Source organism: Oncorhynchus nerka, linkage group LG12 (assembly GCF_034236695.1).
Source record: "Oncorhynchus nerka isolate Pitt River linkage group LG12, Oner_Uvic_2.0, whole genome shotgun sequence".
Classification (NCBI taxonomy): domain Eukaryota; kingdom Metazoa; phylum Chordata; class Actinopteri; order Salmoniformes; family Salmonidae; genus Oncorhynchus; species Oncorhynchus nerka.
In genome coordinates, this window is record NC_088407.1 from 60971017 (window position 1) to 60988698 (window position 17682).

At 46.9% G+C, this 17682-nt stretch overlaps 1 protein-coding gene across 5 annotated transcripts in view; it reads right to left on the minus strand.

Annotated features, from left to right (window-relative positions):
- Nucleotides 1-17682, minus strand: part of LOC115138502 (steroid hormone receptor ERR2-like) — a 68717-nt gene that overhangs the window by 15872 nt on the left and 35163 nt on the right. For all 5 annotated transcript variants that reach the window (XM_029675402.2, XM_029675400.2, XM_029675399.2 and 2 more), the window contains 2 exons: nt 9025-9135; nt 7319-7480 (listed from right to left, as the gene is read on the minus strand). In XM_029675402.2, coding sequence (XP_029531262.1) covers nt 7319-7480; nt 9025-9135 — 273 coding nt within the window. The remainder of the gene's footprint in view (nt 1-7318; nt 7481-9024; nt 9136-17682) is intronic.

The following is a 17682-nucleotide window of genomic DNA, read 5'->3' on the forward strand; positions in this document are numbered from 1 at the left end:
ATCTATCATGGCTAGCTATCAGAAGGACAAGCCAGCCCTGAAGACTTTTGCCCAACAGCAATCTCACCTCAGCCCAGTCTAGTGCTCTCCAGGCTCCAGTTCAATACTAGCCCTAAAAATCACAGAGGTCCAGCTAGCTCATCAAAGCTTTTATTTCAGAAACAGTCTTTTAAAACATCCCCAAATCGACTACTTTTATTTCAGAGACAGATACATTCTTAATTAAATCATCTCAAAAATGTTATTACAAGAAGCTGTGCTGTTAATGATATGTCCTGATCAGCTATACATTGGTCTTAAGGTTGATAAAACTACATTTATTTCATACCAAACAGACTGGAGCAGAAGCAAAGCCGTGTGGTCATTTTGATTCTAATGCGTGTGCAAGCCTGTGTATGTGTGTGTGTGTGTGTGTGTGTGTGTGTAAGATGCAGCTGACGGCAATGATTCTTCCTGAATTTACATGACAGCGCCAGGGGGACCCAATCAATAGCTGCTTGGTAATAAATTGCTGTGCTTGACATAAATAATTTACCCTGAGCCTCGGCCACACGTTCAACACACAGCTCAAGTCAGCCTGCTGCAAGCCTTCACTGGATACACAGTGCCCCACACATCACACAAACTACCTTGTCATATATGATGTTACAAATACAATTCAGTACATCTTGAATTTCAGCAGTGGAAATCGGTTTGAAAAGTCACATATAGCTGGATGATAGACAATTAATTAATTCAATTCTGTTTTGCAGGTTAAAACTATGACTAAACAGTTCAGTGCTCTCACTTTTCTGAAGAGCCAGCTATCTCTACTTTTAAGATGATAACCAGACCATTATCCCATTGTAAGTAGCTGGGAATGGGTGATTTGACCAGCGGCCTGTGAACGTTATGAGGTTGTATAACGTTAAATACAGTAATCCCCTTGTCTTAATCTGCACCCCCTGACCCCGTGACCCCGGCTCGGGAGTATTTAGCCGTCCCAAGGGTCCCACAGCCCTCGTTTGGCGTTATATATCTCTGTTTAGCCCAAAGACCAGGAGGAATCTGACTTTAATCATTCACATAATTACACATAATTTATCTCTGCTGCCAACCAGCAACACGTCTTAATGAGGGACGGACAGCTATCTGACAATGTCTAAAGGCACATCATCAGCTCTCTGAAGGACTTCCTCACTGCAAATTACTAATACTATTTATACCCTGCTGACGTTAATGATGTATATCAAAATATAAAATGCGTTTGATGCTCGGTTTGCTGGTAACTACTCATACAAACGGGTGACATTTTGTAGCATGGCAACAAAACAAAGGAATCCCCCTTCTCTGTTCCTGGTAGAGGTCCCTTTCCTACCCTTAAACACCCCTGCCTGCCTCCCTGCCTCTCTCCCTGCCTGCCTGCCTCTCTCCCTGCTTCTCTCCCTGCCTGCCTCCCTCCCTGCCTCCCTCCCTGCCTGCCTCCCTGCCTCTCTCCATGCCTGCCTCCCTGCCAGCCTCCCTGCCTCTCTCCCTGCCTCTCTCCCTGCCTGCCTCACTGCTTCTCTCCCTGCCTGCCTCTCTCCCTGCCTGCCTCTCTCCCTGCCTGCCTCCCTGCCTCTCTCCCTGCCTGCCTCCCCGCTTCTCTCCCTGCCTGCCTCCCTGCCTCTCTCCCTGCCTGCCTCCCTGCTTCTCTCCCTGCCTCCCTGACTCTTTCCTTCCTCTCTCCCTGTCTCCCTTCCCTCCCTGCCTCTCTACTTCTTCTCTCCTTCCTCTCTCCCTGTCTCCTTCCCTGCCTGGACTTATCTGATACACCCCATCTCAATCTCCCAGCCCCCTCAGCATGGTGCTCCCTGCCTGTCTGCCTGGGTTCAGGCCTCAGCATCCACCTGATTGCTCAATCTATCTTTATCTGGTGTGTTGAAGCCTACGTCAGAGGGTAAATTGAATATACTAAGAGCTGTCTGTTGGTGTCTATATTTAATAAAGTACACTGATGAGGTGCTGATGTATTGCCCGGCAGTATTCACACTCTATTACAAGAAGATTACGCAGCTTGAGTAGGATCAGCCTGGCAACACAGTAAGTAGATTTCACAATTTAATGGCAAAGCAACACAAAAAAAAACAGAGGGGGCTGTGGGGGAGGAGGGGTGTGGGGGAGGAGGGGGGTGGGAGTGTGTAGGAGCTCACATATACCAGAGGTGTGATATCTCCTAAACATCACTGCCTTGTTCCCTGCTAACAACTAAACATAAGCTACATGACCAATGGAGTCTGTATACTGAGCTAACAGGCTGGAATTGAATCAAGTAGATTTGATTGATAATCCCCAAAGACCATTAATAAATAAGAACAAGAACCAGGCCAATTCATTAGGCTGTTTGGGTGTAACTGCAAAGCAAAAATCTACAACTACATTTGATAAAAGACAATTGACATTCTGGGTTTTGTCTTAAACTGAACAATTTTGAAAAATATCGTTATTACATGAAATGTCTTACAAAATGTAAAATACTAGGATATGGAGTGTGTTCTACATTCCTATTGAAACATGCAAAAAGACAATGAACCCAACCAGGTTTAGGTCTGTGGACTAGACACAAACCGCAAGAGGAGACCAGTCAGCACTCAGTGAACCCACAGAATCACACCACAGAATTCCCATCAGAAAACACTCCAACCCTGGAAACAGCAGGTGACAAACGTCTGCCTCTAACAATGCAACCCTCCTGCACAAGTGGCATGCATGGCAGGTTCCACATGGTTCACACTGTTCCTGGATTAGGGGCTGGGGGTAGTTTTGGAAGGGTTGGGGGGGGTTCAGCAGTGCCCCCCCCCTGCGAAATATGTTAAGGAGACACAGAGGTCATAGCCATGTGGAGACCAGGCAGCCCAATTCTGATTGTTTTGTCACTGATCAGAACAGCTCTGAAAAAAATCTGAGGTGAAAAGATCTGATGTGATTGGTCAAAAAAAACAATTAGTGGAAAAAAAAAGAGAATTGGGCTGCCTAAGTTCCTCCTAAACCACTTGGACACAGAGAAATGCAGCTTGGGGGAGGGGGGGGGGCACCTTAGGAGCAAGTCATCACTCATTGTCCCCAAACACTGGCCTTAATGACCGTGATCCAGCCACAGTCCCTGTCAGCCCACCGTCATATTTGCCTCCTCCCTCCCTCTGCTGCTGCTGTCTCTATCTGGAGCAGAGACGCTGGCATCCACAGCCTCATAATGATCACTAATCCATCAGTAACAGATTTAAAGTAAAGGCTGTCATTAGAGGACCGGGTCCTCAGAGCTGATAACAGCAAACTGGGCCAGGCATCTGCAACACCAACTTGCTTCCTGATAGGTCAACAGTGTGACCTATCACAGTGTGAGGACTTATTGACTAACAATTATTAAGTCTAACTATGCATTGTGTTAGTCAAATCCTGTGGTTGAGATCCTCAGTGTGGCTACAGTATAACTGTACAATTTTACTGTAGTATGTTAATTGAAGTGTATTTCTAGACCATACATTAGAGAGATAACACACCAAATTGATATGGGATCTTGTGAGAGAATGATACCGCTCACGGAAGCTAATAGTACCACTTTGCTGTTCCTCAATCACCCTCCAATTAGACGAGGTTAGCTCTACTCCACGGCCAATTACAGCACTTTCAAAACACTTTTTCAAATGTTAGCCGAGAAAAGGGGCAATGAAAAATCAATTGGGAGAACTTAAGTGCCAATCTTCTTGACTTGTAAATGGTTACCTTTGGACTTTGGTCATTGCCCATCTGTCAATGTCCTAATCAATGTGGCCCACTTCATAATGAACTGTTAATCTTTTTAATTCCATTGCCAAAGGCCAGAAAATCTATCAAAATGCAATCAGCAGTTTTCTCCCTCTCTTTTCCTCCCAGCGAGAGTGGATGGGGAGAAAACATGGTTCTCTGTGCCCTGTGTCTGTGCTAGACTGCCCTGTGTCTGTGCTAGACTGCCCTGGGGTGCCATTGGTGCATAGAGTATTAGTGCATGGAGTCTGGGTCAGCCAGTGAACCATCTCTGATCAGGTTCAGCCATGTACAACTCAATTATGCAGCCATTTCATGGCTGGTGTAGAGGGAATGGCCTAATACAGTGCTCACCAAGGGGAGAACAGGGGAGCTTTGGAGTTACAGTTTCAGTCTCCCTTTTCATTCTAATTTGACGACTTTATGGCACATTTTGGGGTAGTCAAACAATCATAAAGGTTGTAAATTACATCATAGTACTGACGCTGTGTTTTATTCATGATTTAAAAACAAAATGGATTTAGACTCTTTAATTGAAATGTATAAACTCCTGAATGCAATACGTTGATGTTGTTGTTGACTCCAGTAGTCAGGTAAATATAAACAATCGGTAAGAGATAAAAGTGGGTGTGAGTGCATGCATGTGTGTGCATGCGTGTGTACACAGGCAGATCAGAATAATCTACTTAGGTTTAATCATCTCGCTGCAGCTTGTGCAGTACTCCAGCAGTACTATGCAAAGCCAAGCATTTCCACACATTTAGAAATGTCAGACAGTCTGCTTTCCAGTTGAATTTTGGGTTAAACAATCATTATGGAGTCATTCAGAATGATGGGCTTGTTGTCAGACAAGGCATGGCAAATCCAATTAAGATTAGTCAACTATCCACTGTACAATGCAGGTTACGATAATTGTATTAACGCAGCACTTAAAAGCTTTGACATACAAAGCACTGTAGTTAGCGCGCCATATTTACTGTCCTGTATGTCAACACAGGGAGGCAAGGGCTCTGACAACCTTACAGTTGACAATAGAGTGTAGCCCACCTTACAGTTGACAATAGAGTGTAGCCTACCTTACAGTTGACAATAGAGTGTACCCTACCTTACAGTTGACAATAGAGTGTAGCCTACCTTACAGTTGACGATAGAGTGTAGCCTACCTTACATTTGACAATAGAGTGTAGCCTACCTTACAGTTGACAATAGAGTGTAGCCTACCTTACAGTTGACGATAGAGTGTAGCCTACCTTACAGTTGACAATAGAGTGTAGCCTACCTTACAGTTGACAATAGAGTGTTGCCTACCTTACAGTTGACAATAGAGTGTAGCCTACCTTACATTTGACAATAGAGTGTAGCCTACCTTACAGTTGACAATAGAGTGTAGCCTACCTTACAGTTGACAATAGAGTGTAGCCTACCTTACAGTTGACGATAGAATGTAGCCTACCTTACAGTTGACAATAGAGTGTAGCCTACCTTACATTTTACAATACAGTGTACCCTACCTTACATTTGACAATAGAGTGTAGCCTACCGGTAATCAAACGGATTCAACTCATCCTCATGTGCTTTTATAGTTATTCAATAATTTGAACAGAATTCTATAATATTATCTGTAATAATACAGATGGTGTATGTATGGGGTAATAATACAGATGGTGTATGTATGGGGTAATAATACAGATGGTGTATGTATGGGGTAATAATACAGATGGTGTATGTATGGGGTAATAATACAGATGGTGTATGTATGGGGTAATAATACAGATGGTGTATGTATGGGGTAATAATACTACACCCCTACAGATTGCCAGAGGTGAACGGTAGTGTTTTCTCTGTATATTCTAGCCAGAGTTAGTGTACCTGGCTGGCTTGTTTGGGCCAGGTAGATGGATGGGACTGTGTTATTGGGTCAGTGTGATCCAGTCCTGGGTAAGCTAAACTCTCCCCCTGCTGACAATGCACTGCTGACAATGGGCTGTACCGAACAGTTTGGATGAGAAAGGGCTAATCTCCTTAATAGATCTGTAGCTGACTGCTACACCTCTTCTCTTCTGATAAATACTGGAACACCTGTCTGTCCAGGTACAGAACAGTTGTCACTCCTACATGTCCTGCACGCAAGGTGAGAACCAGGAGAGGCCCAGCTTAAACTACAGCAGGGCCTCTGCTGCTGCTGTCAGCTCAGACACACGTCTGGTATGCTCTGTTATACTGAGGCTACATAACAGAGGCTGCATAACAGAGGCTACACTGAGGGACACAGTCATTTAGTGTGTTACCTCTCAATATCTAGCATGCTATAATGTTCTAGAGTTATGAGGGTCAACCTCAAGATCAGACAGAATCTGCTCTGGTTGCAAAAAGAGTCACTAAGCAATGTGTTGACTGTCAGAATCAGGAGAAAACTCTAGAAGGGAGCAGAATCTCTGCTGACATAGAATGTGGCATCCTTAATACAACAGCATCTCATAACCTAACACCTTGTCTATCACACTTCCTATGGAGTAGAGAAACATGATTATGCTTATCAATAATTAAATTGAAGTGTGTGTGTGTGTGTGTGTGTGTATGAGTGATCAGTCTTGTTTCAGAGGGAGGGTCCTGTGGTTATGGTATATATTGACACCCGGGCTACAGCCCCTCCCCAATCAGAGTAGGGATTTTAGCTGGAGTCTATATATTTGATTATTTTAAAACAGTCTCCATTTTGGCCCTATCTCCATGCTAGCTTCTGACATTAATTATCTGCATTTGTATGCGTATTTGTGAGACTGTGCATGTGTGTGTGTGTGTGTGTGTGTGTGTGTGTGTGTATACCCACTGGGAGCAAAGGGAGGGACGTGGATTATAAAGGATAGAGGATCATGAGGGTACTACTGTAAATGGAACTGACCAGGACTAATCGCAACGTCAGATTGCACCAGTCAAAATGAATGGCTGGTCCTGTATCTAAACTGCTATCATGTGTTGGCTTTAAAACTACACAGTATGTTATATGTGATCATGAGGTAATGGTGTTATGCACTGAATGTACACCTGCTCTTTCCATGACTCAGTCTGACCAGGTGATCCCAGGTCAAAGCTATGATCCCTTATTGATGTCACCTGTTAAATCCTCTTCAATCAGTGTAGATGAAAGGGAGGAGTCAACTGAGACATGGATTGTGTATGTGTGCCATTCAGGGTGAATGGGCAAGACAAAAGATTGAAGTGCCTTTGAACGGGGTATGGTAGTGTCAAGAACTGCAATGCTGCTGGGTTTTTCACGCTCAACAGTTTCCCGTGTGTATCAAGAATGGTCGACCACCCAAAGGACACCCAGCCAACTTGACACAACTGTAGGAAGCATTGGAGTCAACATGGGCCAGCATCCCTGTGGAATGCTTTCGACAGCTTGTAGAGTCCATTCCCCGACGAAATGACGTTGTTCTGAATGCAAAAGGGGAAAAACTCAATAATAGGGAGGTGCCCTTAATGTGTTGTACACACAGTGTATATCGTTCTATGGTGTTCAGTTAGTGCAGGGGCTGTAGATGGGTGGGCGTACCTGGGATATGCTTGGCCCAGCCAATGATGACCACCAGCTCCCGGTCAGCCAGGTCACACAGCGTGGTCAGGGCCTTGATGTCACTCTCAGGCATGGTGGGGTCAGGCATGGCGTAGATCTTCTCTGGCTCGGCCACCAGAAGGTGGGACACTATCTTTGTGACTGAGGAGGAAGCAGAGGTGGTCAAAACAATAGTCAAAGGTCACATTACTGTGATGCACAAACAGGTACTGTACTCTTAGATACACACAGTACTTACATGGAAGAACACACAAGTACAATTATGACGTATTCTACATTCAACATTATGTGAGATGGTGTTACTGGGACTGCTATCTTTAAGAACCCAGTCACTGTTTAACATCGGTCATCCGCTCTGAGACCTGTCATAACTCAGCTGTGTCCAGAACAATGCATGTCTGGCCTATATTCTCTAGTACTTCTCCTCCATGGAAATACACCTATACAGACAACAGAGAGTCTGGTCTGAATAAAATGAATGCTTTAACTGAATGTGGACTGGGAGAAGGCTTTGGGGAGGGGTTGGGCAGTGGGGAGGGGTTGGGCAGTGGGGAGGGGTTGGGCTGTGGGGAGGGGTTGGGCAGTGTGGAGGGGTTGGGCAGTGGGGAGGGGTTGGGCTGTGGGGAGGGGTTGGGCAGTGGGGAGGGGTTGGGGTTGGGCAGTGGGGAGGGGTTGGGGTTGGGCAGTGGGGAGGGGTTGGTCAGTGGGGAGGGGTTGGGGTTGGGCAGTGGGGAGGGGATTGGGCTGTGGGGAGGGGTTGGGGTTGGGCTGTGGGGAGGGGTTGGGCAGTGGGGAGGGGTTGGGCAGTGGGGAGGGTTGGGGTTGGGCAGTGGGGAGGGGTTGGGGTTGGGCAGTGGGGAGGGGTTGGTCAGTGGGGAGGGGTTGGGCAGTGTGGAGGGGTTGGGCAGTGGGGAGGGGTTGGGCAGTGGGGAGGGGTTGGGGTTGGGCAGTGGGGAGGGGTTGGGGTTGGGCAGTGGGGAGGGGTTGGGGTTGGGCAGTGGGGAGGGGTTGGGCAGTGGGGAGGGGTTGGGGTTGGGCAGTGGGGAGGGGTTGGGGTTGGGCTGTGGGGAGGGGTTGGGCAGTGGGGAGGGGTTGGGGTTGGGCTGTGGGGAGGGGTTGGGCAGTGGGGAGGGGTTGGTGTTGGGCTGTGGGGAGGGGTTGGGCTGTGGGGAGGGGTTGGGCTGTTGGGAGGGGTTGGGCTGTGGGGAGGGGTTGGGCTGTTGGGAGGGGTTGTGGTTGGGCTGTGGGGAGGGGTTGGGCTGTGGGGAGGGGTTGGGGTTGGGCTGTGGGGAGGGGTTGGGCTGGGGAGGGGTTGGGCAGTGGGGAGGGGTTGGGCAGTGGGGAGGGGTTGGGCTGTGGGGAGGGATTGGGCAGTGGGGAGGGGTTGGGCTGTGGGGAGGGGTTGGGCAGTGGGGAGGGGTTGGGGTTGGGCTGTGGGGAGGGATTGGGCTGTGGGGAGGGGTTGGGCTGTGGGGAGGGGTTGGGCAGTGGGGAGGGGTTGGGGTTGGGCTGTGGGGAGGGGTTGGGCTGTGGGGAGGGGTTGGGCAGTGGGGAAGGGTTGGGGTTGGGCTGTGGGGAGGGATTGGGCAGTGGGGAGGGATTGGGCTGTGGGGAGGGGATGGGCTGTGGGGAGGGGTTGGGTTGTGGGGAGAGGTTGGGCAGTGAGTTGACAAGGCTGTACTCACGGGGTTTTTTGGCAGGAGGGGGGAGGGTGAGGCCCAGGTATGCTGTGCTCTCCGCATCCATCCTCCTCTTGTACTTCTGTCTTCCCCCTCGCACACGGTCCAGACGCACACCTGACACATGACAAGAAGCAAGGAGACCTTTGAGTAGGAAATACAATTTCACCAATCTGACAAATAAAATTAATCAATCAATTCTACAACATAGAATGTTTATAATGAAAACACAACAATTATGAAACCATTTAACACAGGGTAAAGTAGTCCCACAATTAGTAAATTGTTATTGGTAGAGAGTAACACTATAATAACAAACAAACATTCAAGTCTAATTCCCCCTCACACTGTCACGCCTTGGTCAATATGTTTTATGTTATCGTTATATATTTTGGTCAGGCCAGGGTGTGACATGGGTTTATGTGTTGTGTTCGTATTGGGGTTTAATAGGCATTGGGATTGTGTATGGTTAGGGGTGTGTCTAGTTAGGCTTGGCTGCCTGAAGCGGTTCTCAATCAGAGTCAGGTGATTCTCGTTGTCTCGGATTGGGAACCGTATTTAGGTAGCCTGAGTTTCACTTTGTATTCGTGGGTGATTGTTCCTGTCTTTGTGTAGTGTGCACCAGATAGGCTGTAATTAGGTTCACGTTCCGTTTGTTGTTTTGTCTTTATAGTTATTTCATGTATCGTTTCGTTTTCTTCATTAAAGTAACATGAGTAACCACCACGCTGCATTTCGGTCTGACTCTCTTTTAACAACAGACGAACGCCGTTACACACACACTCAGATACCCTCTTCTCAGATTGTTTTACATGATCAGTATCAAAAGTATTCCTCTTGTTATATGAGGAAGCATGAAAACTAGAAACTTGACCAAGCTAAGGTGTGAGTGTCTGTCCAGAGGAATCGCTCTGTTCTGTCGTCTGCATGGTCAGAGTACAGTACAGGGAGTGTCAGAGAGACTGCCGGCTGGCGCTGCGTTCCCATATGTGGTCCATGCCTGGCTGGTCTACTGTGACACTGCCGAGCCTGAAGGAGCTCTAAACATATGAATATTTAACGCAGGGTCAATGATCTCACAGACTGGCCCTCTAATTATTTGGCTTTTTGTGTGAGGCAGACGGAATACTAATGAGCAACCAGGCTGGTACCTGTGAGCTCAGCTGTCAACGGGCCTCTGCATCTAGCCATGTAGCTACTGTAGGAGGAGTGAATCCAAGGTGTGGAGTCGAGTCACATGACTTGATGTGGTGACTTGAGACAACACTTGATATAAAATAAAATAAATTGAGACTTGATTTGGACTTGGTGCCTCAAGACTCGGGACTTGACTTTGACTTGAGATGTGTGACTTAAATATCCGGCCAGGTTTTGTAACGCTTTGTTACTCATTTTGTGGCACAGTGTCTTCATTGACACAAAATGATCCAGAGGCAGTATTGCATTTGCAACCAAACGCACACTCAGCCTTCTGATTGGACCAGCAAACTGTCAGTCATCCCAGGTTGGGTGAGCTAGTCCAGTGAGAAGACTTTGGGGGATTACGAGTGTACAAGTGAGTCTGAATGAGATATAAAATGTTATACATGTTCTCATTGGCTACATATAGCCTACCGTTTGCATGTTATTATTTTTTTAATTAAAAAATATATATATATATTTACTGTATTTCACCTTTATTTAACCATGTAGGCTAGTTGAGAACAAGTTCTCATTTACAACTGCGACCTGGCCAAGATAAAGCAAAGCAGTGTGACACAAACAACAACACAGAGTTACTCATGGAATAAACAAGCGTACAGAAAAAAAGAAAGTCTATATACAGTGTGTGCAAATGGCGTGAGGAGGTAAGGCAATAAATAGGCCATAGTAGCGAAGTAATTACAATTTAGCAGATTAACACTGGAGTGATAGATGTGCAGATGGTGATGTGCAAGTAGAAATACTGGTGTGCAAAAGAGCAGAAAAGTAAATAAAAACAATATGGGGACGAGGTAGGTAGATTGGGTGGGCTATATTTCTACCTTTGCTTATTCGATCTGGTCACTAACATAGGCCTATGGCAGAGCACCACATTTTTGTTTAGAAAACATCTAATCTGTGTTTAAGAACCCAAAAGTTTTAGTCTTGACTGTTGACCAATGACCAGTCATCAGCATTGGCACGCAGCGGCGGGTGCACATATCCAGATGAGTGACCTGAAAGCTCTTCTTTAATGTTCTCCGGTTTTGCCTGGCAAAAACACAGTACCCATGTTATTCTGATCTTTTTCAAAACAATAGGCTACCTTGGGATTTCATTGATCATTTCCATAGTTCAGATAGGCCTAGATTGTGTGGGTATAATTACGTACCTCAGCGGTACTGCACATGTCTAAAGATGTAACATCACACGACCTTCACCATTTATGGGATGAAATTGCATGTGCGTCCGAGGGTAGGGGTCGAAAGCTTTGAACCACGCGCCTTTTTGGGGGTTGCGGCACAAAATGTTTGAAAATCACAGCGCAAATGTGAAATTGCTGGGATAGAGGATTGCCATAAATGAATATGCAGCTCCAAAAATGGTTTGGTGTTCTAGAATCTGAACCGTCTACTTTGCAAGCTCACCAGCAACGAGGCATCATGCAACAATTTGTGACTGGACTCGACTTAACTTGCTCATAGAATGCACGATTTTCCATCCATTCTACTGTATTTGCTGCTCGACTTGAGACTTGGACCTTGTGACTTGAGACTTGCTTATGACTTGGTCCCACCTCTGGAGGTAATCCACAACCCCATACATACACTGTCTGGCTGTGTACAGGAACAGTGTTATAGACACACTGTGTTATTACACAGACAGATAGATAGAGGGTAGCTTTCCAATAAAACCTCCTTATTTCACCCCTCTTTCACGGGACAGGAGTGAGGCCTTATCACTCTCTGCCACTCATAGGGGACCAGGTCCCGCACTGATACTGTAAATGTCACCAACCTCATCATAACATCAGTTATTATCTCATTATTTGATAAGAATGTTTCCATTTGCATTGTCCTTTCTATTCTATTACTTTTCCACATAGTTAAAATATTTCATCTGTATTGTTCCATTTATTTGATACAGCACGGCGTATGATGATTTGACTTAATAGTGTGCCAAACATTTATGTATATTGTGCAATACCCTATGCGGCCCCACAGGAACACTGTCCTTCACACAGCTGAATGTGCCTGATGTATCTTAACCCTGTATAGCAAATACCTATCCATTTATTCATTATGTATAACCTAAACCCTCTAAACAAATGGATGCTAAACTAGATTTGAGAGCACCTCCGATCAGAGGTATTATCCAGTATGTATGGCCTAGCTGGTGGAGGAGAAGGAGAGGGAGGGGGAGGGGTTCATTTGTCAGCGCACCAAGTCCCCTCTGCTAAAATCACTTGCAGGGAGAGCACTTGCTTGATGATTTCATCACTTTATAACTGTAAAGATGGTGTCAGAGCTGGGCATTGTGTGGCCACTGCAAATGAGGCTAATACAATTTCCCCTCAGTCTGTACTCTCGTGGAGGATGGGTTTGGATGTCCCTATGTACGCTGATTAGAGGTCGATACAGGGAACAGACAGTGGGGGTGTTTGGGGAGAAAAAAAGGAGATGACGTAGTATGTAAAGAATAGCCTTCATTCCATAGAAAGGGCTGAAACAATGGATTATGAAAACAGTAATTTTCAATTTCACCCCATCCACTGACAGAGCTGTACCCCCTTCTCCCCAAGCTAGACTGTACGCATGGGTGGCTACAGCAAACAGTATTATCTTGTAGGAGTAGAATAAGGAGATTTTATTCTACTTATATAAATTATTTGATTCCCTAGAAACACAAATCTGATTAGGATTGTCTTTCAATTTCCTGACTGACAACCCACTAACCTAATTACCCACAATTCCCAGCAGAGACCCATCATTCGCAGCAAATCACTACTTCCTCATTTCGCAATTTACATCCTTCACATGTAGCATGTAAAGAAAGTGTCAAGAAATATTTGACCAGTAAATCTATTCAGGGACGAGGCCTTGAGTATGAACTCATGACAAAACGGACTCCGATATCACCAAGTCAGTGCTTGCTAGGTTTAAGTGCTTAGGAGCATTCCGATTCAGTTTCTGCTGGTGGTACTATAGGAGTGGAAAATTCCTAACGCTGATAACTGTGATGTCACCACATTCTACGGTTTCTCTGGGCCCTCTTGAGGAGCTCAGATACAGCCAGGTGGTATGGATGAACCCCATGAGCTGTCCCGTGGTGTTGGGCTGGGCTGGCTGGCTGGCTGGCTGGGCTGGGCTGGGCTGGCTGGGATGGGCTGGGCTGGCTGGGCTGGCTGGGGTGGCTGGGCTGGGATGGCTGGGCAGGGCTGGGCTGGCTGGGCTGGGATGGGCTGGCTGGGCTGGGCTGGCTGGGCTGGGCTAGGCTGGGATGGGCTGGCTGGGCTGGGCTAGGCTAGGCTGGGATGGGCTGGCTGGGCTGGGATGGCTGGGCTGGGCTGGCTAGGCTGGCTGGGCTGGCTGGCTGGGCTGGCTGGGCAGGCTGGGCTGGGATGGGCTGGCTGGCTGGCTGGCTGGGCTGGGCTGGCTGGGCTGGCTGGGCAGGGCTGGGCTGGCTGGGCTGGGATGGGCTGGCTGGGCTGGCTGGGCTGGGATGGCTGGCTGGCTGGCTGGGCTGTTAGTCATGTGGCTGTGTATGTCAGCCAGCATAAAGCCACGGTGACGAGGAGTCCGAGGTACATGGGTGCCTTTTTTAATTAGAACAGTCCCGGCCATAATTAACAGATGCTGGCAGGAATTAAAGCTTGGCACTAACCTGTCTCATTTTACAGTCAAACAGGGCCATACAGGGAGGAAGGGAGGACGGGTGGAGACAGTGAGACAAAGAGCAAGGGCGTGTGTGAGAGAGAGAAAGAGAAAGAAGTAGAGCAGTTCATTCCATGTGTCTGACTCCTCTTGGAGAAACTCCCATATACCATTGCCAAGCCCACTTTGGTGAGCCATGGACCAAGCTTTGGATTGTTTGTTTGTGGCCAGTGTGTCTGTATTGTATGAGTATGTGTGAATGTGAATGTGTCTGTGTGAATGTGTCTGTGTGAATGTGAATGTGTCTGTGTGAATGCATCTGTGTGAATGTGTCTGTGTGAATGTGTCTGTGTGAATGTGCATGTGTCTGTGTGAATGTGTGTGTGTGAATGTGTCTGTGAGATTGTGAATGTGAATGTGTGTGTGTCAATGTGTCTGTGTGATTGTGTCTGTGTGACTGTGAATGTGTGTGTGTGAATGTGTGTCAGTGAATGTGAATGTGTCTGTGTGAATATGTCTATGTGTCTGTGAATGTGTCTGTGTGAATGTGTCTGTGTGACTGGGAATGTGAATGTGTGTGTGTGACTGGGAATGTGAATGTGTGTGTGTGTGTGTGTGTGTGTGTGTGTGTGTGTGTGTGTGTGTGTGTGTGTGAATGTGAATGTGTGTGTAAAAAGGGGTGAGTCCTGCCTCATCACCAGACACCACTGTGTTTTACGGCCGGCACCATCACCCGGTGGGTGGGTAAAGGGAGGGCGGTAGTGTGCGGTGAGCTCGGATGTCAGCTCTTCAAAGCAGGATGCAGGGTAGAGGGCTTCTGGCCAAGGCGGTTGGCATTTGCACACGGATTAGCGGCGGGCTAGGGGCGGGGGCTGGGGCCAGCTGACCCAAGGCTCCTCTTTCTCTCCAAAAACAATAATAATCCCCCTCAGAGCACACTCCTACAAAAGGGCCTGTCTTCACTCACTTTGTGTGGCCGGCCGAGGCAGGGGCCCTTATTTTGAGCCCCTCACCTGTTCTGGGTGTCTCTCCCTGGGGAAAGTGTCAGGATGTCTGGGATGGTTGGCAGTGCCAAGGGGGGCTTAAGCGGACCCTATTTTAGCTGGGAAAATCAGACGTCCACATGGCAAGGCATGGTGAACTGAACTCTGCCTTTCAAGGCAGCCGCCCCGCTAAACTACCGTCAGCACTATTTTAAAGGGCCCCTGTTGCCAGCTTTGCATGCTTGTAACGTGTTGCAGCATTTTTTACCGCGAGTGGTGATGAGCGAGGGCAGCGGAAAAATGGTCACACATTGTCCCCCCATCCCTATCTGCTGATTGGCCCCACAGTCTGCTCACCCCGAGGCCTACGTACGCTCTCACCACATGCTCCATCCACCTGCCCGTAGCGTGGTGGAGCCACCATACCACCTTGCAGTAACATCATGCTGGCTTCACTCCCCACTCAAGATGCAGGCTCCATTTGAAGGCCAAATTACACGTGGAAAAACATTGGTCTGTTTGAAATCTCATGTTCATTCTTTGACTTGGGTTCTAATGGAACCAAACAATTGATTCCCCATCTCCACACAGTGGCTGTCAGTGTCTTACTAATGTGTTTGGCTTGAATCCACGTGTGGCTCGATATGTCTGGTATTGTGATGTTTATATGTGCGTGTAGTGTGGCGTGTGTGTACAGAATGTTCGTGTGAGGATAACAGGAGTGCTATAACGGGATGTGGTTGTTCTACCGTGTGTCTGTCGTATAATAAGAGTGATATACAGGGAGGTACACCGAGTATCAACCACTCCCCCCTCCTTTAAAACACATGTTCGCGTCTGTTGTAATGCTCTCACCTGTCAGCCCACGGAACATAACAGGGTCGTAGCCTATTACAGAGAGGTGACAGATTGCATACTGTAGTGTGTGTGGTAGGGCAGAGGACATCTGCCACTGACTGATGTCAATGTAATCTCTCAATAGTATCTGTTCCTCTTCTCTCTCTCTCTCTCTCTCTCTCTCTCTCTCTCAGCTCTGATCCCCCTCCATTGATCAGAGGAGAAACCTGTAGCCTCTGACATTTGATTCTTCTATTGATCACTTCCTCTTTTATACAGTCGGGGGAAAGTAGAGCGATTCAACTCAAGTCTCTGGCAGATCCCCTTTAAGCGGACTGCTGATCTTTGGAGATCACTTCCCTTACACTTCCCTTAAGACGTCTACAGAGATAAACTGGAGCCTTTTCCAATGGACCAAATACATGCACTAATTCTTTACCATGTACTCGCTTAATCAGTAAGGGAGGTAAAACCTTGAAATGCCTTGCGTTTCAAAGATATCAAGTAATAACTTTAACATGGGCACTTGAGGCCCAATACATCACTGGGGTCAAGCTTCCTGCCATCCAGGACCTACAGTATATACTAGGTAGTGCCAGAGGAAGGCCCCAAAAATGTCAAAGCCTCCAGTCACCCAAGTTATAGACTTCTCTCTGTTACCGCACGGCAAGCGGTACCAGAGCGCCAAGTCTATGTCCAAAAGGCTCCTTAAAACAGCTTCTACACCCAAACCATAAGACTGCTGATCAGCTAATCAAATGGCCACCCGGACTATTTACATTGAACCCCCCCCTGCTGCTACTCGCTGCTTATTATCTATGCATAGTCACTTTACCCCTACTTACGTGTACAAATGACCTCGACTAACCTGTACCCATGCACTTTGACTCGGTACCGGTACCCCCTTCATATAGCCTGGTTATTGTTATGTCATTTTATTGTGTTACTTTTTATTTTATTTTTTACTTTAGTTTATTTAGTAAATATTTCCTTAACTCTATTTCTTGAACTGCGTTGCTGGTTAGGGGCTTGTAAATAAGCATTTCACAGTAAAACACTTGTATTCAGCGAACGTTACAAAGGAAATTTGATTTGATTTTAGGGAAAATTCCATTGCATTTCCAAGATCTCCCTGAATGTCTAGAAATTCAGTCGTATCATAGAGAGGTTAGGTGTGTTGTGGTCCATTCAAACGTACTGTAGTTTCGTAGAGCGCCTGACGGTAGGAAACTGCATTGCACCTTTGCTGGAGCTGAGCAGTAAAGTTATAATTAGGTGTTTTTTCCATTGACTGGATGACCTTTCTGCAGCTTCAGTCACATGAGCGCAGACCATCTCCAGCCTCTGAACATGGCGTTGAGCCGATGTCTTCGTGGAGCTTGGACTCGAGTCTTCTCCTGTCCCCATAACCAGACTCATCGGTGTCACACACGCTTAGATGCATTTCACATCTTTCTGTTCATTTGGGAAATGTATTTACTTGTTTTGATTGTGTTTAAAAAAAAACACTGCTGGAGGTGGGAGAGAGGAGGGTGATCGGGGGACTGGGTTCCCGCAGGACTTCATATAGCCAGACGTAATCTCTACCTCTATTGTAAAAGGTGGCGAGACCCACTCTGTGGTCTCTCTCTGCATATTTGAGCTATACACTCTCTTTATACAATCTCTTACTTCCGCCTGAAACTGGCCATGCATTTATGGCCATCACTACCTATTTTGTGGTCTCTTATTCCTCCAGATCATATATTGGCAAACATTTTCCATCAGATAGTAATGCGACTCTGGCCCAGTCTCTTTATCTCACTGCATGCAGTGAGGAGATTCTGTTACGGAGCAGAGATCTATATAGGCTACTCTGTAGATGGAGACTTGAAATCGCTACATCACTACATCCTAACGGGATAGGATCTACAATATACGTTCCAGTCTCTGGCGAATTAAGGGAGACAGGGTGGGGTAAAAGCTGGCTATACTGCATGTCATGTTGATGGGTAGGGATGAACAAAACA